The 23733-nt window shown below is 42.3% G+C and overlaps 1 protein-coding gene across 1 annotated transcript in view; it reads left to right on the top strand.

The window, feature by feature from the left end:
• The first annotated feature begins 1200 nt into the window (after positions 1 to 1200).
• The window catches only part of Heca (hdc homolog, cell cycle regulator), a 47239-nt gene continuing 24706 nt past the window's right edge, over positions 1201 to 23733 (top strand). The window contains 2 exon segments of the mRNA XM_036168935.1: positions 1201 to 1654; positions 1656 to 1812. Coding sequence (XP_036024828.1) covers positions 1517 to 1654; positions 1656 to 1812 — 295 coding nt within the window. The 5' untranslated portion in view covers positions 1201 to 1516.

Consider the following 23733-nt stretch of genomic DNA (forward strand, 5'->3'; position numbering starts at 1 on the left):
GCATACAGAGAGACCATCATCCCACAGTACTGTGCCCGCACATCTATTTCTTTCTATTGAAAATAGATTTCTTTTCATACAATATATTCTAATCTGGCTCCTCCTCCAACTCCTCCAAGGTCCTCACCACTTTCCTTCCCAGCCAAATCCACACCCTTTCTGTCTCTCCTTAGAAAAGAAACAAGCATCTAAATAATAATAGAATAAAATGAGATAAAATGAAAACAAACAGGATAAAACAGAAGAAAAAAGGGCCAACGAAAAAGCAAGAGAAACACATATAGATGCATGCACACACACACACACACACACACACACACACACACATACGTTCATATAGTCAGGAATCCCATAAAAACAAAATCGGAAGCCATAATATATACACAAAGGACTTGTAAGATTAAAAAAAGAAAAAGAAAGAAAAAAGAAAGAAAGAAAAAAAGGAAAGGAAAGGAAAAGCCCTGACAAATTTCCAGAACCTCCAGAGTCCATTGAGTTCGTTTTGAGTTCGTTTTGTGTTGGCGGTCTGCTGCTGGGCATGCCCATGCCCTCACATCTTCACCCGCTCCTGTCTTCTTCCCAACCCGGCCTCCCTCTGAAGACAACTTGGTGGTGGACTGTGTGCATCCCGGCTCCTCCAGGCTGGCTGTGCTGGGGACAGAACACTCGGGGTCTCTCCGGTGGGTAGGTCTGCGTCCAGTGAGCTCTCCACGCCAAGACCGAGGACGCCCCCCGCCGCAGCGCGGCTCACAGCACTGTCCAGGAACTCGCTGCGCCTGTCTCGCTCCGGAACCGCGGGAGCCACCGACCGGACCAACCACTAACCCGACGTGTTTCCCTTTTCCTGCTCTAGCCACCTGTTTGTTTTTCCAGACCGTGTCGGTAACCCTCAGTGCCAGGAAGGTCAGAAGGTCAGCTGACAACTCCACCCACACTCTTACCTGGCACGTCTCAGACACGGCTGGCAGCACGCTCGGGAAAGCGGAGAGCTTGGCTCAGCCCTCCACTCCGCCCTCCCCCCACCCCACCTTCCCGGCGGCCCGGATGACGTCACCCGGGCGGCGGGCTCCGCGCGGGGGCGTGACGTCACGGGGCGGGGCGGGCCCCCCGCCGTGAGGTCACCGGGTGGGCGGGGCCGGGCTCCAGCCCCAGTGTCGTCACGGGCGGGGGCGGGCCTGGAGCGTGTCAGCGCAGCCGAATCAAAACAAGCCCGAGACCCGCCTTTTCCCTCAGGCTCCCCGAGCGCCGCGCTCCGCACCGCTCCGCACCGCTCCGCTCGCGGGGCCCGTTGCGCCCCGCGCGGCTGCGAGCCTCGGGTGGCCGCGCCGGCTCCAGGAAAGGAAGCCGGTGGTCGGGGGAGAGGGCGCGGCGCCCGGGATGGCGCGGCGCGGGCCGCACGGCGGGGCGGGCGCCTGAGCCAGAGCGGCCGGCCCGCGCTCTCCCGGGGGCGCCGCGGGGGAGCCCAGCCTCGGTGGGCGCCGGGTCCTCCGGGACAGCCCTCGATCGGACCGGGGAGATGCCCAACCCCAAGAACAGCAAAGGCGGCCGCAAAAACAAGCGCGCCAACAGCAGCGGCGACGAGCAGGAAAATGGAGCCGGGGCCTTGGCGGCGGCGGCGGCGGGTGCGACAGGCGCGGCGGCCGGAGGGGCCCTGGCGGCGGCGGGGGGCGGCGGCGGCGGCGGCGGGCTGCGGGGCGGTGTCACCGGGCGCGGGAGGCAGCGGCGGCGCGGCGGGCCCCGGAGGTGCGGGCACGGGCGCCGCCAACGCCGCCGTCGCTGCGGGGGCTGCAGCGGCGGGAGACGCCAAGAACGGTAAGACGACCGTCGCGGCGGGGCGAGCGCCAACTTCCTCCCCGACGGGCGGGCAGGGTGGCGGGGCCCTGGGTGGCGCGGGCGGCGCGTGGACAATGCGAGTCAGGAAGTGCTCGCCCCGCCCCTCCGCCCCGCCGTGGCTGGCCCTTGGCGGTCCCCACGCGGAGCGGCGTGCCGGACGCTTCCGGGGTCCCCCGCCGCCGGGCTTCGGGGTTCCGAGGGGCGCCCGGGGCTCTGCGGCCGAGCGGTTAGTGCTTGCTCCCCTCCGTGGTGTGTCTTGCTGCGCCGGGCGGAGTCCCGGAGTGTCCCGGAGTGTCCCGGGCTAGGGCGAGCCAGCCAGCGAGCGTGCGGGCGAGGAAAGGTGACCAAGTTAGAGGGATCGGACTGAAAACTTCCTGCTCACCCCTGACCCACCCGCCTTTGCCTCCAAGGAGGAGAAGCCTCAGTTCCCAACAGATCTAGGCCCGTCGCCTTGATGGCCACAGGTGGAGAGAGTGCCAGAGATTTTGACTGCAAGAAGTGTGCGCCCTCCAGCTTGCTCTCTGGCTGTCTCTCTGTCCCTGTGTGTCTCTCTGTCTCGTGTGTGTGTGTATGTGTGTGTGTGTGTGTGTGTGTGTGTGTGTGTGAGATGAGGGGAGTGTTCTTCTAATTCTCTGTCTCGCTTGAGGAAGGAAGAGAATCTGAACTTGACTTCCGTTCCCAGCCTGGAGTTTAGAAAAAAAAGAAAAGAAAAGAAAGTCCCCTGTATAAATAGTTTCACATTTGTTTTCTGAAAGAAGCCTGATAGTATTAGGAGCGCCTGAATGATCCTTTCGAGGGAGGGGCATGTGGGTGATAGCTGAGATGGGGGCAGGATTTTCGGATATGGAGACACAGATTTCGTGACCTGGTGTTTGACATGCATTTGGACAGTTTTTAAACTTTTTCCTGTCAGGCAGGGAAGAGAGTGTATATTTTAATGTGAGTGGATGAGAATAGTTGTTAATAGCTACCTCTGTCCTGGAAGACAGTTTTCAGTTGCTGAAGCCATGCTCTGTATAGATGGTCTCCCTTTAAACAGAGCGCAGCACTCAGAAGAACTCCACAGGGCTTCCATAGGAGGCTACGGGCTGTTGGAAACAGCCCCACTGGCTGTGCCCCTGCAGTTTGGAAATAGGAAGTTTTATTTATTTATTACCAGCCGCAGACTTCCCTGTTTGTGCATGTCTGATAATACTCTTGGCTCGCCCGTGCCTGGTCTTGCTTCTAGTTCTAACCTCTTGATACCAGTGTGGCAGAGGGGAAAGTATTTAGACTTTGTGGATACTCTCGACTCTGCCCTAACCATTTAGAGCTCCGATTGCTGGGGAAAGGCCAGTTTTTCTGACCCTCAGTTTCCTCCTGTACAAACTTGATGGGGGTCGGGGAGCTCCGCTGGTCCCTTAGAGGGTTATTGTGCAGGATGCTTAGAGTGAGCCTTTACTATCAAGTTCCTGGTCCTTGTTATTTTTAAAGGCTTATCATGAAAAGGTCAGTAAAGCTCTTGCAAATACTAGATGATTGATGAATAGTAGCTATTGGTTATTCACTATTAATCATTTGAAGTGTTAACAGTACTGCACATTAACTAGGGACTACGCTGGTGGTTACAAGTTAGGGCATCCTTGGTTCTCACAAAGCCTTCCTTCCCATACTGGTTTACCACACTCTGACAGATTTAAGTGTTTTATAGAGTGATTGAGGAAGTTTTTATTTGGCAGGTGGTACCTCCTAGCTTGAAAACACGAAGCCAGTTATGATGCTCCTGTTATTCTTTAGAAGTAGTAAACTGGCAAATTTAGCAATACTGTGTAGACCTGTGTAAAGCTGTGCATTTCTGATAAGAACTTTGTTTTATTAGACGGAAAAAGGAAGAAATGGGGCCCCACGTTGCCATAACCAGAGTCTCAGAAGCTGCAGATTGAAGAACAGTGAGCTGAGTTTTATGGCACGCGTTGTTGGTTCTAATGTGGGTGATGCCTTGGTGAGTGGTTCACCTTACCTGGAAAAACCATCCCCGTGCTTCTGAAGACAGTACTATTAATGTGATTCTGAGGCCTGCACAAAATGAATAAAGAAATTGCAAATGTTTTTGAAATTTTATGTATATTATATTTTTATTAAAAATATCATATATTAAAAATATATATGACACATATATATGTGAATCTCTACAGGAAGGGGCAATAGACATGTGTGAACTATTAAGAATCAACAAAGGCTTACTTTTTTCCTTTTCTTTTTAACTTCCATGTGTGCTCAAATAGCATACCTGTCCAGGTCAGAAAACAACTTCCTGGAGTTGATTCTCTTCTTCCATCTTGTAGATTTCAGGTATTGAACTCAAGTTGTAAGGCTTAGTGCTCAATGCTCTTACCCACTGGGCCATCTCATCAGCTCAAGACTTAATTATTTTTAAATTTCAAAATTACATTAGTTGGACCACTTTAGTATTTCTAAGTATATTTCAAGTTTTTACTTGTGATACTAGATCTTATTATTATAAAAATTTCAAAGCAATTATTAAGCACGTGTTGATGAGCCAAAGCCTTAGCTGTATAGCTCTCAGGCTGGCCTGAGCATGTTTCATAGCTATTAAAATTTTAAATGGTTTGTTCTGATCAAGCCAGTTTTTAATATATTTGCATGTAAACTTAATGGCCAGCTAAAACTAGTAGTTGTTCAAATTTATAGAGTGGTTTTATGTCCTGTAGGTTAGGTGTAGGGCATTGTAGTTATACCAGAGCAGGGTAACATTATCTCTTAACTGTCCATTATAAGTATAAATAACTCCTTACTCTATAGAGTAGCTTGCTAGCCAGGGGAAGCTTGGGGAAACTGCTATGGCTGAGTCCAGGCAATTGAACTGGTCGCTGTTATGCATTTGACTAAAAATGCAAAGGATATCGTGCCCCTACTTTTTAGGTATGAATTTATGAAGCCTTTTGCAAGGATTGGAGAAAACAAGCTAATGTGAGGAAGTGCCATGGTCTTCCTACCTAATGAACATCTGTGTGCACATACTGGAACATTATGACTATAGGTGGACAACATTTGCCATTATTTTTAGAATCGAGCAATCAGGCAGTAGATCACAACTGGTTTCATTCTGAAATTCTGACTCCATTAGGCCTCTGCTTTTTTTTCTTCAGCTTTAAAAATATTTGAAACCTTGATCATAGTATATCCAATTTTCAGTGGGCCTGAGTTATACTTTTATAAATTTCTGTTTCGTGGCTGAACAAAGTTCACCACACAATTCATTCTGAATGCAACCTTTGAGCTAACTCTACCTTAAGTCACTTAACAAGTCTGTGTAGATGTAGTTAGGGTTTGCCTTGCATTTTAAATTAGTTCCTCAGATTTCCTTGAGCAAGTTATTTAAGTTCTCTAACTCTAGTTTCTGCATATGTAAAATGAGATTATAGTCCCGACCATAAACATGAAGCAAGATAGCTGTTAAAGAGGGTATATTAGGACAGTTCCAAGGAGTTTATAGTGGTAGTGATTTGTCTTAGATCCTGGAAAATAACCTCTTGAAAGAGATTTATGGGCAGCAGGTTTATTGTGGAGTGCTCTTCTTTAGTGAGAGGGGGAAGGAGGCGGGATTGGGCAGAGGGAGAGTTGACCTGTGCTGTAGGCACACCAGAGAGAGGGCGGCTTTCAGTGTATTTAAGTATTGAGCTGTGAGGACAGGGCTCTCTCTCTCTCTCTCTCATCATTGGTCATTTGGATTTGGTTTGCTCCTCCGAGCATGGTAGACCTTGAGGTGGCTTCTCTGCTAGAGAACGTATGTGGAGAGGAACTTGTTTCCCTGGCATTTTCCAGGTTCTTCCCTTAGACTACCAGTGCCATCACAAAGGGCGGTGTGGCATAAACAAACACATCTCACAACTGCTAAATAGGTGTTGTGGGCCACACTGGGGATAACCACTGTATAGCTTTAGTTTGATGGGAAGATAGGTTCTGAATCATGTATCAGTTTATAAGGACACTTTTTTGCGTACCACCTGTTTTCTATGAATTTATATTTTGCTTTATTTTTTGATCAGTAAATAAGCATAACTTAGAGCCAGATTTGTAGTATATTTCAAATGTGTTGCCCTTTTTAGACATTTATTTTAGTCATACATTTTTTAAGTTACCTGGATGAATTAGAAGGAAAATAAGGAGTATTTGCCTGTTCTTTTTCTTTTCTTTTCTCTCCCACTACCATGTTTTTTTCTTTTGAGACAGTCTTGCTTTGTAGCTCAGGCTTTCCTCAGTTGGGTTTTTCTTGCTTCTGCCTCCTGAGTTCCCAGTGCTTGGGTCACAGGCGTGGTCACAGCACCTGGCTGGACATTGTCTTTTGAAGTTCCCAGTGCTTGGGTCACAGGTGTGGTTGCAGCACCTGGCTGGACATTGTCTTTTGAAGTTCCCAGTGCTTGGGTCACAGGTGTGGTCGCAGCACCTGGCTGGACATTGTTGTCTTTTGAAGTTCCAATCGAGAATTCCAGCAAGCTGAGCTACATAAGAATCAAAACCATCAACCAAACCAAAAACTAGGAGACAAAACTGCCAGTTATCTTGTAGCTTAGTCTTCTTAGGAATTTCCTAATTTAAGCTTTTAGCTGTGCACAGTTAATTCGTTCAGTTAAAGATTGTGAAGGTAACTGAAGGATAAGAGAGGGAGAAAATCTGGCCTGAGGATTATGGTGACCATGTCCCATACATTCTGAAGAGATTTATTTAAAATAGTGGTTCTCAACTTTCCTAATGCTGTGGCCCTTTATGTGGTCCTCATGTTGTGGTGAGCTCCAACCATAAAATTGTTTTTATTGATACTTCATAATTGTTAAGAGTTGTAATATAAGTATCTTCTATGCAGACTATCTGATATGCGATCCCTGTGAAGGGTCATTTGAGGTTGAGAAGCCCTGAATTAGAACACTGTGTTAGCTTGGAGATATAGTCCAGTGGTAGAGCACTATGGAAGGGGAAGGAGAAAAGGAAGGTAAGGAGAACCGGAGATAGCTTAGCAGGGAAGTTGTTCTTGCAGAGGATCTGTCTTTGGTTTCAACACCCATAAGATGGCCCACAACTGCCTGTAACTCCAGTTCCAGAGCATCTGACACCCTCTTCTGGTCTCTGAGGGCACTGAATATGGGTGGTACACAGACAAAGAAAGATGCCAGCAAAATACCCATATACATAAACCAAAAATACATCTAAACAAATTTTAAGAAAGAAAATAGTTGTGATATTCTAAATTCTTTTCACATTTCTAGTCAAACATATAATCCCACCACTGAGAAATCACTAATGTTAGTATTTTGACATACCTTTCAAGCTTAATTTTTTTTTTCATATAGACTTTTTTGCTTAGGAAGAGCTATTTAAGTTTTCTCTTAAAGATTTTTCAAAAAACATTTTAATCCCATATTTGAATTATAAAAAATAACACTAAAATTAGAAGAACTAAGAAGATTAATGCAGAAATTAAATATATGAAAAAGAAAAATACAATAATAAAAGACTCAGGTTTATAAATTCATTTAAAAATAAGTGTGTTTACCTGTAATCCTCTCCCCAAGACTTGATCATAATTCTTTTATTATTTTTAATTTAAATTTTATTTTATATATATGGGTGTTTTGTTTGCATGTGTGTTTTTGTATACCATTTGCATTCCTGGTGCCTGCAGAAGCCACAAGAAGCCATCGGGTTCCCTGGACCTGGATTAAGGACAGTTGTGAGCTGCCATGTGAGTGCTGGGGATCAAATCTAGACCTCTGCAAGGGTAGCTGGCACTCTCAACTGCTGAGCCCTCTCTCCAGCCCCTACAGTTCTTTTGTTGTGAAGCAAAATATGTTTGTGATTGCATGAAATACTAATTCATAAGAAAATCTATTCTAGGACTAAGAACTGTTAATGCAGAGTTGATGAAGGTCATTAAGTACACAACACGATTGGTCAGCTACTATTCTGTTTTCTTTTTTAGTTTTCCCAAGGAAAATAATTAAATTTTACCTTCAGCACAGTATCCCTTATGTGTACCTATAAGCAAAATGAGCTTTTGTGTATATAGTTTCTTTACTGTTCCTAATTTTATTCTGAATGCCAAATTTACCCAGACTATAATTACCATATTAACTTTGTGCTGCATAATTGTGTGCTATTCTTCAAAGTAGTAATATAGCCATCAGGTTCTATTTCACTTGGAGCTTAGTAAAAATGCTCATGTATTAACAAATCTATCGTATGATATTGGCTAATGTGTAGTGTCTAAGTTCTAACAATATAATATATGGAAATAATAAATAATAAAAATAAAAGTAACTATAATATATAATATATAAGGTATAATATAAATACATTTTATACAGATATGCATATATATCATTTTTCTCTTTGGTCAAAGGGAGTTCTTCACATCTTAACCTTGCCTGGCTAAAACTGAAGCTTTAGAAACTTCATTGCAAGGCCATGTTGTCAGTGATTTTTTTTTTTTTTTTTTTTTTTTTTTTTTCGAGACAGGGTTTCTCTGTGTAGTTTTGCGCCTTTCCTGGAAGTTGCTCTGTAAACCAGGCTGGCCTTGAACTCACAGAGATCCACCTGGCTCTGCCTCCCCAGTGCTGGGAGTAAAGGTGTATGCCACCACCACCCGGCTTGTCAGTGATTTTTAGTTTGCTTTGAGCAAAGGCTTGCTCAGGGTACCTTTTATAATTCACCAAAGTCGCCAGGCGGTGGTGACGCACACGTTTAATCCCAGCACTTGGGAGGCAGAGCCAGGTGGATCTCTGTGAGTTCGAGGCCAGCCTGAGCTACCAAGTGAGTTCCAGGACAGGCGCAAAGCTTCACAGAGAAACCCTGTCTCAAAAAACAAAAACAAAAACAAACAAAAAAAAAAATCTCACCAAAGTCAGCAAATAGGAGTCAGTGATGGCAGTTGTGTAGTGGCCTTATTTGAGTTAGAAGCACTGATCCTTTGCCTTGCCTTTCTTTTTTAATTTCTTAGTAGGGATTATACTATAATTACATCATTTCCCCATCCCGTTCCTTGCTCCAAACCCTCCCACACACCCTTCCTTACTCTCTTTCAAATTCATGGCTTCTTTTCCATTAATTGTTGTTGCATGTATATATGTATATACTTATATATTCCTAGTATAACCTTCTCAGACAGTATAATGTTAGTCTAAATATGTTTTCAGGGCTGACCATTTGGAATTGGGTAACCAGTTAGTGTACTCTTCCCTGGGAAAGACTATTTCCTTCCACTTTCAGCATTCCTTGGTTCTTTATGCAGGGCTCAGGCCTTAGGATCAACCCTCACCCTTCCGCATCCATTTTGGCATATCTCTTGTTGCCCTTGTTGGGCTCATGTTGGTGAGATTGTATGGGTGTAGTTTTTGACATTATTAGGAGACACAGTCTCACAGCAAACTTTCTGATCCCCTGGTTCTTAGAGTCTTTCTGCCCCCTCTTCTGCAAGGATCCCTGAGCCTAGATGTGGGACTTGTTTTATTGATCTATCCCTTGGGACTGGGCTCCACAACTGCATCTTGGTTGGTTGTAATTTTCTGTAATGGTCTTCAACATTACACAAAGAAGTTTCCTTGATGAGGGGTGAACATTACACTTACCTGTGAGTATAAGGATACAGATTTAGGATGTGGTTAGAGATTATGCTGCTTGAGTAAAGTGATGGTTGTAGGTTCTTCTCCAAGATCCAGGACTTCACTAGACCTGAGTAGTTGGCTAGGCTTCTGGTACCAAGCATGATTTCACTCTTGTTGAACAAGTCTTAAGTCCAATTAGAGAGCTATTGTATGGTGGTATTTTATTTGTGCTGAAATGTGATTTTTATTTGTATGTTAGTAAATAAAGTTGCCTGGGGATCAGAGCTAAAAGCAAGCCATTTAGCAGAAGTCCAGTGGTGGTGGCACATGCCCTTAATCCGTCATCTGGCAGGCAGAGTCTCTCTGTGTGTTCAAGGATACAGCCAAGCGTGGTGACCCGAATCTTTAATTCCAGTACCAACCATAGGGACCTGGAGGTCTGTGTAGACAGGCAGTGATGAGGAAGTCATGTGGTTGGGTTTACAGCCAAATGAGAAGGTAGAACAGGAAGACAATAAAAAGACAGGTCACACAGGAGAAGGTCTCTCTCTCAGGGGAAGAGTCAGGGGAAGTGACTGGTAAGCTAGTGGTAGTCTTGGGCTTCGCTAGTGCTCTGATCTCTTAGGCTTTAACTGCGTATCTGGCTCTGTGTTTCTTATTTGCTGAGACCATTTAGAATCTTGACTGCGCGACTGGTTATTGCCAAGGGGCGAGTGGCACTGTGACCCTGAAGGGTCATCACGCCATATTGGTTGTTGATGTCATTCATAGTGTCATAGCTGGGCAGAACTGTTGCTTTGCTCCTTTGGACACTTTCATGGTGACTTCTGGTCCTAGTTCTCAGGGAAGAAGCATTCAGGTCAGTTCCAGCCCAGGAGCCTCTGGGTCCTGTGTCAGAAATACATGATGTCTCCAGTAATAGGAACTTACCTTCCACCTCTAGGAGCAACCAATGGCAATAGCAATAGTTTGTAATGTTTGGAGAGTCTCTTGGACACTTCCTGGTCAGGGCCTGCTCTATGGATTATGCTTTTTTTTTTTTAATCAAAGCATCCCCAAAAGGCAGAAAAGATAGAAAGGGTATACTTACTCTGTCATTTTTCTAAGGTTATTAATCCCATCTATATTGTTAATCACCTAAGCACTAGCCAGTTTCTTAATGCTGGTGCATTGGAAATTAAATTTCAACAAAAGTTTTAGGGGAGATCTAGGTTGTGTTTTTGTTTGTTTGTTTGTTTTGAGACAGGGTTTCTCTGTGTAGTTTTGGAGCCTTTCCTGGAGTTCACTCTGTAGATCAGGCTGGCCTCAAACTCACAGAGATCTACCTGCCTCTGCCTCCTGAGTGCTGGAATCAAAGGCGTATGCCACCACTGCCTGGCAAGACATAGGTTTTTAAACTACAGCTCTGGTTTACCTATGGACTTGGTATGTCAAAAGATAATCGTTTCAGGTATGTTGGTGTATACCTTTCATCCCAGTACTCACAAAGTAGAAATAGGTAGATCTCTGTGAGTTGAAGGCAAGCCTAGGCTATAAAGTGAGACCCTGCCTTTAAAAAAAAAAAAAGTAAGTCTATTTTAAATGAATTTTAATACACAGATTGTGCCATAGGAAAGTTGTGCCACTTAGATATTGCTCTGCATGGTGCCTTTTCTCCATGGCCTTTCTAGTCCCTGGGTCTTAGTTTTACAGGCATGCTGGAGAATTTTTCATACCCCTAAAGGTCTCAACAACAGAAGAGTGCTGTTTGTATTCAGTGCTTAGAGCAGGTACTGTTGTGCTTAGGAGAAGTTGGGGATTTGGTAGCTCATAGGAATCAACAAATAATGTATTAATGGCAATAATGAATTAGTAACGTGATAATGAAGATACAAGCATAGATGTTGAAATTCTGTCTTGTACCATTCTAGTGTAAACGTTGAAGATGACTTTGGCATTATATGGGTTTTTATTTAGGCAATGCTTTGACTATAAATAGTCTTTCCTTCTGCCATCATTTCTCTCCAGTTTAACTGGAAACAGATCAGATGACTGAGGGGAAAAAAACAAGGTGTAAAACAGTTATGTCTTCCTTGTACAAAAATAAACACAGTAAGTTATTGCATTGTACTACAGCAGCAGCAGCTGTGAAATGAGGAGCATGTGTAGTGATAGTATAGTACTGCTTTAACTACAGGGACTGGAGGGGAAGATGGAGAGGTGAAAGGAGATGTGGAGTTGATGAAGGTTGATCTATTTAGGCAACAGCCAGAGTTCATTCCATTAGTGTGTTCCTTGTTTTATTCATTTACCCACTACTAGACATTTACTGTGTTCTAAGACTGGAAGTATACTCTTGGGAGCACCAGAATACACATTCGCAAAGATGTTCCAAGTTGGAGGAAGTGAGAAAGGGCTTTTAGTTGCTGTCACTGTAATAGGATGGGGCTGAATAGTTGATTTGGTTGTTTGGTAGCCAGTGAACTACCCACCGTCAAACAAAGATTTTAACCAGGGACAGCTACAGAAGTCATTGATAAGCTTGTCAAGTAGTTGTATAGTTTGACAAGATGATTTTATTTGGATACAGCAAGTTGGTATTTGGAAGTCAAGTCTGCCATGGGTCTTTGTGATTTTTCAGAATGGCAGTAGGCATGTGACATCCTGTGTTCTCTGACCCATGAAAGGTCAGCTGGTTGAGGTTAATGCCAGAATTAAATGCCAAGGGTGGAAGCCTAGGACCTTGTACCCCAGAGGATGGGCTTGTCCTTTTAGCATATTTTTTGTCACCTTCATAGAAGGTGGCTATCCTTGTGTGTAGTTGGAATAATTTGTCATTTCATTTTATTATCATCGTCTTATTAGTTCTAAAGTAGTGAATTCCACTGAGAGGCAGTGCCATTCTGTAAAGAGTGATTTTGTGTGTGTGTGTGAGTGTGTGTGTGTATTTTAACTTCATTTCAGAAGCCCCCATTTCTCAGTGTTTAATAGATAGCAACTTTCTCTATCTTGTCACTGTGTGCTTTAGCTTGATTGTTCTTGAGAGCACTTTTAAACTGTAAAAAGTGAGTAGTGTTCCTAATACTTAGCAATTACATTGTAATTCATCAGATGTGGAAAGGAGAAGCTAATTATTTGCACTCTTATACTTAGAAAGATAAAACTCGAATATTCTAAGAAGAATATGTTAAGAGCTTTAACAAGATGACTTAATGAGGAAGTATGAATGTTAATCATATAATTGCTTAGACTGCACTGCATAATTTAGAATGGTTCTCAACTAGTCAATAAAGTGAGTTTATGGTGAACTTGTCAGGGAGGAGAAACATTTCCTGTACCTTCTTAGGTTCAGGCCTTGGGCTGCAAATTAGATTGTCACAGAAATATGTGGAACAAAGTCATGGGTAGAATTTGAGGCTTACTACCAATTTAATGGTAAGGAGTAAGTGGGGAAGGGGCACTTTGGGGAAAGTCATTTGTTATTTTTGTGGAATGATAAATGGGCTCTTAAAATATAGGGAAGATATCAAAGACTTGTGGTGGTGTCTTGTTTGTGTGGTGTAGAGATTCACTTCTGGTGGTAAAAATCGGCCTCATTAAGGAGATTGTTGGTAATTGAGTTCTTTTGGTGGGAGAAGGGGGGATTGCTCTGCTTTTAGACAGATAAGAGATTTCCAAAACTGAAAGCTTTCAACTCAAAATACTTTTGTAAAGAAATTTTTTTTTTTGCTGTAATGGCATATGCTGGACTTTGAAAATTCATTGGCACTAAAATTATATTACCCTCCCTCCCCACAAAGAGCAATTACAGATAGTAAAAGATAACCCACATGTCATAATTGAGAATTTCTATTTCTTTCATTTCATTGACAATTTACCAGGTGCAGAATGCCTTAAGGTATAAGCTTGTATAAAACTAATCAAGAGGATGCATTCTGGCTAAAGTTAAGGGGACATCAGATTACTATTGTAAAGTAAGGTGGTCATACTTTAATGTATGTTTTTCCCTAGAGATAAGTATAGGTTTGCTTGTACTTTATATAATATTCCTTCAGGTTATAAGAACATATCAGGAGGGCCTTTCTGGTGTTGAGATGGAATCACAAGCTCTGTTTGACATTACGTAGTGAGCATTTCTGAGTGTGAAGATCAATCATTTTGATGTGATAGCTCATAAAATTCGATTATCACAAAACTTACTACATGTTATGGCTAACACTGTCTGGGCAGAAATGGAAACTGGGCAATGTACAGATTAAGTTCTAGCTGTTTTTTACTGGGAGCAGATGTCATCTGAGAGACTAGGCCTGGGATAGTTGGTAGCGGTTGTTAACAAACAAATATGGTCAGTCTAGAGCAGTGATACCAGAAGTCACGGAGAGAGCTTGGCATTGAGAGGTAGAAGTGTCCTTCAGTGCTTGAAGAAGAAATATGCATATCTAACACATGGGGCAACTCAAAATTCTTCTTCCAAAGGATTTTTAGCTCCATCTATGTGTTCTAACCCTGTAGAGCTTATGGTAAAGTGGCAATAAAGGCCCAGTAGGGGAAAGCTTCTGGTCAAGAGAATAGAATTTCTTGTCTTTTCTCCCTGTTCTCTGCTCTCCTTTCTCTCCTCCCTTGCTGGGGATTGAAGCCAGTGCCTCCTCATACTTGCAAGGTAACCATACACCACTAAACTATACCCGCCTGTGGAATATTTATTTCTTCATATTGTCTGGCATGAATTTTGAACACCATTTTTTTTTTTTTTCAGTTTCACCACTTCAATATTGACATGGAATTCCAGCCACTTTGAGAAAGAACAGTCATCCAAATTGGAAAGGAAGGGAAAATGTCCTTGAACATTGATAACATGCCTTAGATATGGAAAAATCCTAGTGACTATACACCAAAAATTAAAATTAGTAAATGAATTTGGTGAAGCTCCAGAATATAAGATCAACACATAGAATACTAGCATTTTTACACACTAGCTATGAACAAATTAAGAAGGAAATTAAGAAAAAATTCATTTATAATACCATAAAAGGATTTCAATATTTAGAAATAAGTTTAACCAAGGAAAAGAAAAGCTTAAAGCCTGAAAAATCACAAAATACTGCTACAAAAAAACAAAAAATAAAGAAGACAAGTAAATGGAAAGCCGTTCTGTGTTCATAGATTGGAAAATTCTGTAGTAAAATTGAACACCATTTTTATCTTTGACAGTCACATAAGTGAAAAAAATCACATCTCATTTGCATTTGTAGGATTGTCAGTGAGTGAGCATATTGTCTGTCTATTGGTTATTTATATTTCCCTGTGAGTGGGTTGGGTTTGTTTGTTTGTTTTGTCTTACAGGTTTTTGTGTTTTATTGATTTTCACAGTCTTTGTATATTCAGGATTTTATTTTGCATCTGTTTATTCTATTTTACTATTTGTCTTTCAGTTTTAAGTTGGTCTGTACTAGCTAGAAATGTTTTGTACAATTATATACTGTCTACATAAAGACAGAGCATCTGGAAAAGCAGGAGAAAGTTTGAAAGTTTGTGCATAGCATAAAGTTAATGACACTTGAGACCTTTGGCTATAGGTTGCACAGTAATGCTTAAGTTCATGGACTTCGTTGTACTTTGGGTTTGCCAACTCTACTGATCTTACTACAGTTCCTACTGCCCTCTTCTGTGACCCTCTTCATCCCAGGCCACTACAGTCTTCTAGTGGACAGCTGAGCTCAGTGCTCAACATCTGACTCTCAGATTCTCTGCAGTTTTATGCCATCTAAGTAGCATGTTACAGCTGTAGATAAGGCTCCAATTCCCTCTTCTCATGAGCCAGGTTGCAAACTGAGGCCTCTTAAGGCCAAATTGCCTATTCTTGGTTATAATAACAAACTTAAATTCACAGTCAGAAGAAAGGTTTTGTTTTTCTCATTTAGGGCACTTAAACTGAAATGGCATGTGTGTGTTAATAAAATAAGAGCATGTGCTCAGTTGAATCAAGAGTTTATTCATGCACTGTGCATGATGCTGATCCAGGCACCCCCACACCTTCTTAAATCTTACTGCATATTCTAAAGAGTATGAGATTGAGAGTACAGGTTAGAGTTTTAGAGTTGTACTTTGGTGTTGCCATTTTGCAAGATTACTGAACCTTTCCAATCTACTTTTTTTTTTTTTTTTTAAGCTGAGGATCGAACCCAGGGCATTGAGCTTGCTAGGCAAGCGCTCTACCACTGAGCTAAATCCCCAACCCTCCAATCTACTTTTTAAAAGTAGTGCATCTCTCTCTCTCTCTCTCTCTCTCTCTCTCTCTCTCTCTGTGTGTGTGTGTGTGTGTGTGTGTGTGTGTGTGTGTGAATGAGAGAGAGAGTATTGTTTTCTGATGTGTGATCGAACTCAGGTGGTCAGGGTGCATCATTGGGTGGCAATCACCTTTACCCACTGAGCCATCTCACTGGCCCAAACCTGAATTTTATATAGAGAAAGTGAGGGTAACATGATATTGCTTGTGATGAGCCCTCTGCAAACCATAAAGCTGTTTGAGAACGCTATTTGTTGAGCCGTGATCTGGGGGTTTAGTGCTTTCTAGATGGGTTTTTCCTTCTCAGTTTGTGAAGGAGGTGGCTGCTTTCCAGCTAGTGATGAATGCATACTCTGATTTGTTGGAAGTATCCAGGACAGACCTTGGCCTTCCTCCAAGGAGTTCACAGTGAATGCTAATCTTCCAAAATTCATGCGTTGCTTTTGTAGGGGGAGGGGACTTTTGTTTCTCTACAGATTTGGATATGAGAGCTCTTACTGTGTAGATTTCCCTAGAGAACCTTCCTGTTGGTCTCATATAAAACCAGGTTACTTGAGAGAATCTTTCTAGAATTTCTACAAAAGGCTTTATGGTACAATTTAATTTCTAGATTTTTTTTTTTTTGTTAATTAGTTTATAAATGATTCCTCATTTTTTTGCCCCTTCAGTTTTGAAATGAATAAATTTGAATGTTGGAGAATGCCCATAATACCAAACTATTTCTGTTCCACAGAAGTTAGGAAATAAATGTTTAGTCATTGTAGCCTCCATATCTGAACAATGAGTGGGAGTCTATAAGCTTCGAACATTTTATGGATTCCTTAAAGGTTTGTATCGTAGCAGACTGCATTGAGTGTCTATGGTGGTAAACTGCTAGGCCAAGGGGACATCATCAGGACTGATGCTTGGGCGGTTTCACATTCACTTAAGTGGGTATAAGATTGAGATGTGCCCTCTCCTCTACAAGTCAAACCTTGTTGTAACAGACTCCGAGGACTTGTTGGCTGCTGATAGTGCATTTGAGAACTGTTCTGATCAGTTTGGCTCTAGGCAAAGGCTTGTGTCCTAAGAGATGACTGTTAGGCTGATAGCTAGAAAGTTCTTACCAGATTAGTTTGAAGGGAAAATGGGAGTAGAAAGTATGGTATTTTGGAGCTTTCAGCTCAGCACAATAAGTAAATAAATAAAAGGTTTAAGATATGGGTATAGTGTAGAGGAAAGGCATTAACTATTTTATGATAAGATTGTATTGGTTTAAACTCAAATCTTTGTTAGAGTTGGTGTGTTAACACAACAGGAAACACTTTAAAGACACTGAACTTGGTGTCAGTGCCCAGTGCTTTTTTCCTCCTAGTGGCTAATTTGATATTCTCCATACTGACAGAATGGTGTTTCTTAACTTTCCAAGGAAAATTGTTTTTCTTCTCTATTGAATGAAAAGTGAGCCTTTGTTTGTGATTCTTCCCCCCCCCCCCCAGTCTTGAATTTAGCAGCTCTATTAGCTAGGGTAGATTTACCTCCTTGTCTTTTTTGTTTATATATATTGAAAGGTTAGCGTCATTAGGTTTAATAGTTCTTTAATGTAGTTTAGCTTAGAAGTTAGGTGAGTTTGGGTGTTTAAGTATGAGCACTGAACATTTGGAATAGACTATTCTTAGTTACAGAACTTTATGTGTCATAGTCTATCTGGTTACTCAGAATTATTTATCACTGTCTCTGTGCTTTTTATTTTAAGGGGTACTAGGGATTCAAACTAGGGCCATGAGCATGCCAGGCAAGTATTTTACCCCTGAGCCATATATATCCCTAGCCCAGCTCTTTATTAATCTATGTGCTAATGTGTAGGGTTGGAAGAAGGAAGGCCACCTAGAAGCTGAATGCCCTTGAGTGTATGATGAAAGTATCCTCGCTGTATTCAGGAATCATTTGTAGACTCTGCATGAAGCGCTCGCCTTATTTTTATTCTGTGAAACTATGTTATTTTTAGAGAAACATTCAGAAAAAAGCATGGATCGTTTTCTCCATTCTGATACACTAAAGCAGCCATATTTTGGGTCTGTGTCCATTTGGGTCTTGATATGGCTTATGTTAGAAAAAGAAAATAGGACGGGTGGTGGTGGCACACGCCTTTAATCCCAGCACTCGGGAGGCAGAGGCAGGCAGATCTTTGTGAGTTCGAGGCCAGCCTGGGCTACAAAGTGAGTTCCAGGACAGGTGCAAAGCTACACCGAGAAACCCTGTCTTGAAAAACCAAAAAACTAAAAAAAAAATAAAAAAAAAAAGAAAAGAAGAATTTTCCATCTTAGGGAGATTATTGATGTATCTTTCTTACTGATGTCAGCATGTTGGAGCCCAAATGGGAATTTAAAAATGGGTAAAATACCGTTCTGTATTTAGTTTGAATTTGAAGCTAGGTTGACCTTTAGGTTTTAATTGAATTTAAGGAAAGAGTAGGCCTATATGGAGAATAGAGTGAATATGCTGAGATAACATTAAGTAGTCTGTGATGTTAAATACAGTTGAAGATGTGCTTGGCATTGGGTTTCTTGTTTCTGTTTATTTGGTATGTGAAGCTTCCATGTTTATTTGTATAGAGTTGGTTACCTGAGTAATAACCTTGTATAAATCTAACCAAAAAACATGGTTGTCAGAACATAATTTTTTTCTCCTTTTTTATTTATTATACTTGTGTTTTAATTTTACACATCAGCCATGGGTTCCCCTGTCCTTCCCCCTCCTGCCCCAGCCCCTCCCCTCCATTCCCATGTCCTCCAGGGCCAAGACTCCCCTGGGGATTCATTTAAACCTGGTGGATTCAGTCCAGGCAGGCAGGTCCAGTCCCCTCCTTCCAGACTGAGCAAAGTGTCCCTATGTAAGTCCAAGGTTCCAAACAGCCAGCTCATGCACTAAGGACAGGTCCAGGTCCCACAGCCTGGGTGCCTCCCAAACAGTCCAAGCCACTCAACTGTCTCACTGCCTGATCCACCTGGGGGCTCCACAGCCTTTGGTTCACAATTCATGTGCTTCTGTTCGTCTGGCCTTTCGTCCCCGTGCGTTTTCCAATCCTGGGCTCTACCATTCACGCTCCCACAGCCCCTCCTCCTTCTCGACAACTGGACACATGACACATGTAGCTCCACCTGGGGCCTGGCCAAGGATCTCTGCATCCACTTCCATCAGTCACTGGATGAGAGTTCCAGCCTGACTGTCAGGGTGTTTGGCCATCTGATCACCAGACTAGGTCAGATCAGGCTTTCTCTCCACCACTGCCAGCAGTCTACAGAGGATGCATCACTGTGGACCTCAGGGGACCTCTCCAGCACTCTGCCCACTCCTGTTCTCATGTGGTCCTCCTCCATCATGTTCTACCATTCCTTGTTCTCCCTTTCTGTTCCTGATCCAGCTAGGATCTCCTGCTCCCCCAAGCCTCCCTTCCCTCATACCTTGCCCTTCATTTCTCCCACTCTCGTCCAGGTTGTTCATGTAGATCTCATCCATTTCTCTGTCATTGGGTGATCCCTGTGTCTTTCCTAGGGTCCCGTTTTCTAGGTAGCCTCCCTGGAGTTGTGTAGCAGTCTAGTCATCTTTGTTTTACATCTAGTATCCTCCTATGAGTGAGTACATACCATGTTTGTCCTTCTGAGTCTGGGTTACCTCACTCAGGATGATTTTTTCTAGATCCATCCATTTGCCTGCAAACCTCATGATATCATTGTTTTTCTCTGCTGAGTAGTACTCCTTTGTGTATATGTACCATATTTTCTTTATCCATTCTTCAGTTGAAGGGCATCTAGGTTGTTTCCAGGTTCTGGCTATTACAAACAATGCTGACATGAACATAGCTGAGCAAATGCCCTTGTGGTATGATTGAGCATTCCTTGGGTATATGCCCAAGAGAGCTACAGCTGGGTCTTGGGGGAGATGGATTCCCAATTTTCTAAGGAAGCGCCATATTGATTTCCAAAGTGGCTGTACAAGCTTGCATTCCCACCAGCAGTGGAGGAGAGTTCCCCTTGCTCCACATCCTCTCCAGCATAAGCTGTCTTCTGTGTTTTTGATCTTAGCCATTCTGACAGGTGTAAGGTGGTATCTCAGAGTTGTTTTGATTTGCATTTCCTGGATAATTAGGGATGTTGAGCAATTCCTTAAATGTCTTTCAGCCATTTGAACTTCCTCTGTTGAGAATTCTCTGTTTAGTTCTATAGCCCATTTCTTAATTGGACTGTTGCGCATGTTGATGTCTAATTTCTTGAGTTCTTTATATATTCTGGGTATCAGCCCTCTGTCAGATGTGGGGTTGGTGAAGACCTTTTCCCATTCTGTAGGCTGTCCCTTTGTCTTGTTGACCGTGTCCTTTGCTCTACAAAGGCTTCTCAGTTTCAACAGGTCCCATTGATTGATTGTTTCTCTCAGTGTCTGTGCTACTGGTGTTATATTTAGAAAGTGATCTCCAGTGCCAATGCATTCAAGAGTGCTTCCTACTTTCTCTTCTATCAGGTACTGAGTAACTGGATTTATGTTGAGGCCTTTGATCCACTTGGACTTAAGTTTTGTGCACGGTGACGGATATGGATCTATTTGCAACCTTCTACACATTGACATCCAGTTATGCCAGCACCATTTGTTGAAGATGCTTTCTTTTTTCCATTGTACATTTTTGGCTTCTTTGTCAAAAATTGTATGTTCATAGGTGTGCGGGTTAATGTCAGGGTCTCCAATTAGATTCCATTGGTCCACATGTCGGTTTTTATGCCAGTACCAAGCTGTTTTTATTATGGTAGCCCTATAGTAGAGCTTGAGGTTGGGGATTGTGATGCCTCCAGAGGTTGTTTTATTGTACAGGATTCTTTTGGCTATCCTGGGTTTTTTGTTTTTCCGTATGAAGTTGAGTATTCTTTGCAGATCTGTGAAAAATTGTTTTGGTAATTTGATGGGGATTGCATTGAATCTGTAGATTGCTTTTGGTAAGATTGCCATTTTTACTATGTTAATCCTGCCTATCCATGAGCATGGGAGGTCTTTCCATTTTCTGACATCTTCTTCAATTTCTTTTTTCAGGGACTTAAAGTTCTTGTCATATAGGTCCTTCACATGCTTAGTTAGCATAACCCCCAAGGTATTTTATATCATTTGTGGCTATTGTAAAGGGTGATGTATCTCTGATTTCCTTCTCAGCCTCTTTGTCTATTGTATATAGGAGGGATACTGATTTTTTGAGTTGATCTTGTATCCTGCTATGTTGCTGAAGGTTTTTATTAGCTGTATCAGTTCCTTGGTTGAATTTTTGGGGTCACTCATGTATACTATCATGTCATCTGCAAATAGTGAGAGCTTGACTTCTTCCTTTCCAATTTGTATCCCCTTAATCTCCTTATGTTGTCTTATAGCTCTGGCTAGAACTTCAAGTACTATATTGAATAAGTATGGGGAGAGGGGACAGCCTTGCCTTGTTCCTGATTTTAGTGGTATTGCTTTGAGTTTCTCTCCATTTAATTTGATGTTGGCTGTTGGCTTCCTGTAGATTTCCTTTATTATGTTTAGGTATGTTCCCTGTATTCCTGATCGCTCCAAGACCTTTATCATGAAGGGGTGTTGGATTTTGTCAAATGCCTTTTCTGCATCTAGTGAGATGATCATGTGTTTTTTTTTCTTTGAGTTTGTTTATATGGTGTTTTACATTGACGGACTTTCATATGTTGAACCACCCTTGCATCCCTGGGATGAAGCCTACTTGATCATGGTGGATAATTGTTTTGATGTGTTCTTGGAGTCTGTTTGCCAGAATTTTATTGAGTATTTTTGCATCCATGTTGATGAGGGAGTTTGGTCTGTAGTTCTCTTTCTTTGCTGCATCTTTGTTTGGTTTAGGAATCAGGGTAATTGTAGCCTCATAGAAGGAATTTGGTAATATTCCTTCTGCTTCTATTGTGTGGAACAATTTAAAGAGAATTGGTATTAAGTCTTCTTTGAAGATCTGGTAGAATTCTGCAGTGAAACCATCTGGTCCTGGGTTTTTTTTGGTTGGGAGACTTTTAATGACTGATTCTATTTCCTTAGGGGTTATTGGACTATTTAAATGGTTTGTCTGGTCTTGATTTAACCTTAGGTATGTGACACCTATCCAGAAAATTATCCATTTCTTTTAGATTTTCCAGTTTTGTGGAGTAGAGGTTTTTGAAGTATGACCTGATGATTCTCTGGATTTCCTCATTGTCTGTTGTTATATCCTCCTTTTCATTTCTGATTTTGTTAATTTGGATGTTCTCCCTCTGTCTTTTGGTTAGTTTGGATAAGGGCTTGTCTATCTTGTTGATTTTCTCAAAGAACCAACTCTTTATTTCATTAATCCTTTGTATTGTTCTCTTTGTTTCTATTTTATTGATTTCAGCTCTCAATTTGATAATTTCCTGGCGTCTGTTCCTCCTGGGAGACTTTGCTTCTTCCTGTTCAAGGGCTTTCAGGTGTGCTGTCAAGTCACTAGCGTGAGATTTCTCCAGCTGCTGTATGTGGGCATTCAGTGCTATGATTTTTCCCTCTTAGCACTGCTTTCATAGTATCCCATGAGTTTGGGTATGTGGTGTATTCATTTTCATTGATCTTTAGGAAGTCCTTAATTTCTTTCTTTATTTCTTCCTTAACCCATTGGTGATTCAGTTGAGCATTATTCAGTTTCCATGAGATTGTAGGATTTCTGTAGTTTTTTCTGTTGTTGAAATCTAACTTTAAACCATGGTGGTCCGACAGAACACAGGAGGTTATTCCAACTGTTTTGTATCTGTTGAGATTTGCTTTGTGGCCAAGTATGTGGTCGATTTTAGAGAAGGTTCCATGGGGTGCTGAGAAGAAGGTATATTCTTTTTTGTTTGGGTGGAATGTTCTGTAGATATTGATTAAGTCTATTTGAGCCATAACATCAGTTAAGACCATTATGTCTCTGTTAAGTTTCAATTTGGCCGATTTGTCCAGAGGTGAAAGTGGGGTGTTGAAGTCTCCCACTGTTAATGTGTGGGGTTTTATATGTGATTTAAGCTTTAGTAATGTTTCTTCTACATATGTGTGTGCCCTTGTGTTTGGGGCATAAATGTTCAGAATTGAGACTTCATCTTGATGGATGATTGATTTTAGTTTGAAGTCTATTTTGCTGGATATTAGGATGGCTACACCAGCTTGCTTCTTAAGACCATTTGATTGGAAAGTCTTTTCCCAACCTTTTGCCAGTAGTGGTGGCGCACGCCTGTAGGATTTGCTGAAGGAGTGTTTTATTTTTAAGTGGCGAAAAATTACTCCAACTTATGTGAAAAACTTTAAATCTGTTTAAGTTTTCACTTTTAAAAAGCTTACCCGTTATTAAAGAGAGAATCCTTAAATACGCAGTAGGTTTGAGGTGTGCATGGGCACTGGGGGGTGTCATTGAGCTCCTGTGTGCAGTTGTCATCTGGGTGCTGCAGTGAGTCAGTCACAGGAGGCGGAGCCAGCACGGCTCTGCTTACTACCTGCTGGTGAGCTGACCAATGGGAAATGCAGGCAGCAGCCTAGTTGTAGAGTTCTTTGCATATAATCTAAAAAGGACTGGTGCTTTTAGTCTGACCTCCTCAGATTTCTAAATGTGTGTGTGACATGATTATAGACCAGAACAGTAATTGAACTTCCGCTGTGTGTCTCTGTGCATTGTAAGTTGTCATCCCCAGTGTTTGGAAGGTTTGAGTAGATGGGAGGACAGCTGCCAGTTCATGTGAGCATTGTCATTTTCACATGTTTAAACAGAATCTAAGTGACGCAGTTTGACAACCATTCACAGCCATGGATGGTGGCTAGTACAGAGAAGGAGGGTTGTGGGGCGCTCAGCCACATATGGGACATCTGTATCATGGCTCCTTACCCAGAGCTGAGACTACCCTACAAGAGCGGGTGGAAAGACTGTAAGAGCAGAGGCCACAGAGGACTGAAGCAAAGCAGTCTTCCGGACATGCCGGGACTCATGCGCTCATGAACTCAGAGCAGCTGGGGTTGCTTACACAAGATCCAGCCAGACAACAG

This window comes from Onychomys torridus, chromosome 19, assembly GCF_903995425.1.
Source record: "Onychomys torridus chromosome 19, mOncTor1.1, whole genome shotgun sequence".
In the NCBI taxonomy this organism is placed as follows: Eukaryota; Metazoa; Chordata; class Mammalia; order Rodentia; family Cricetidae; genus Onychomys; species Onychomys torridus.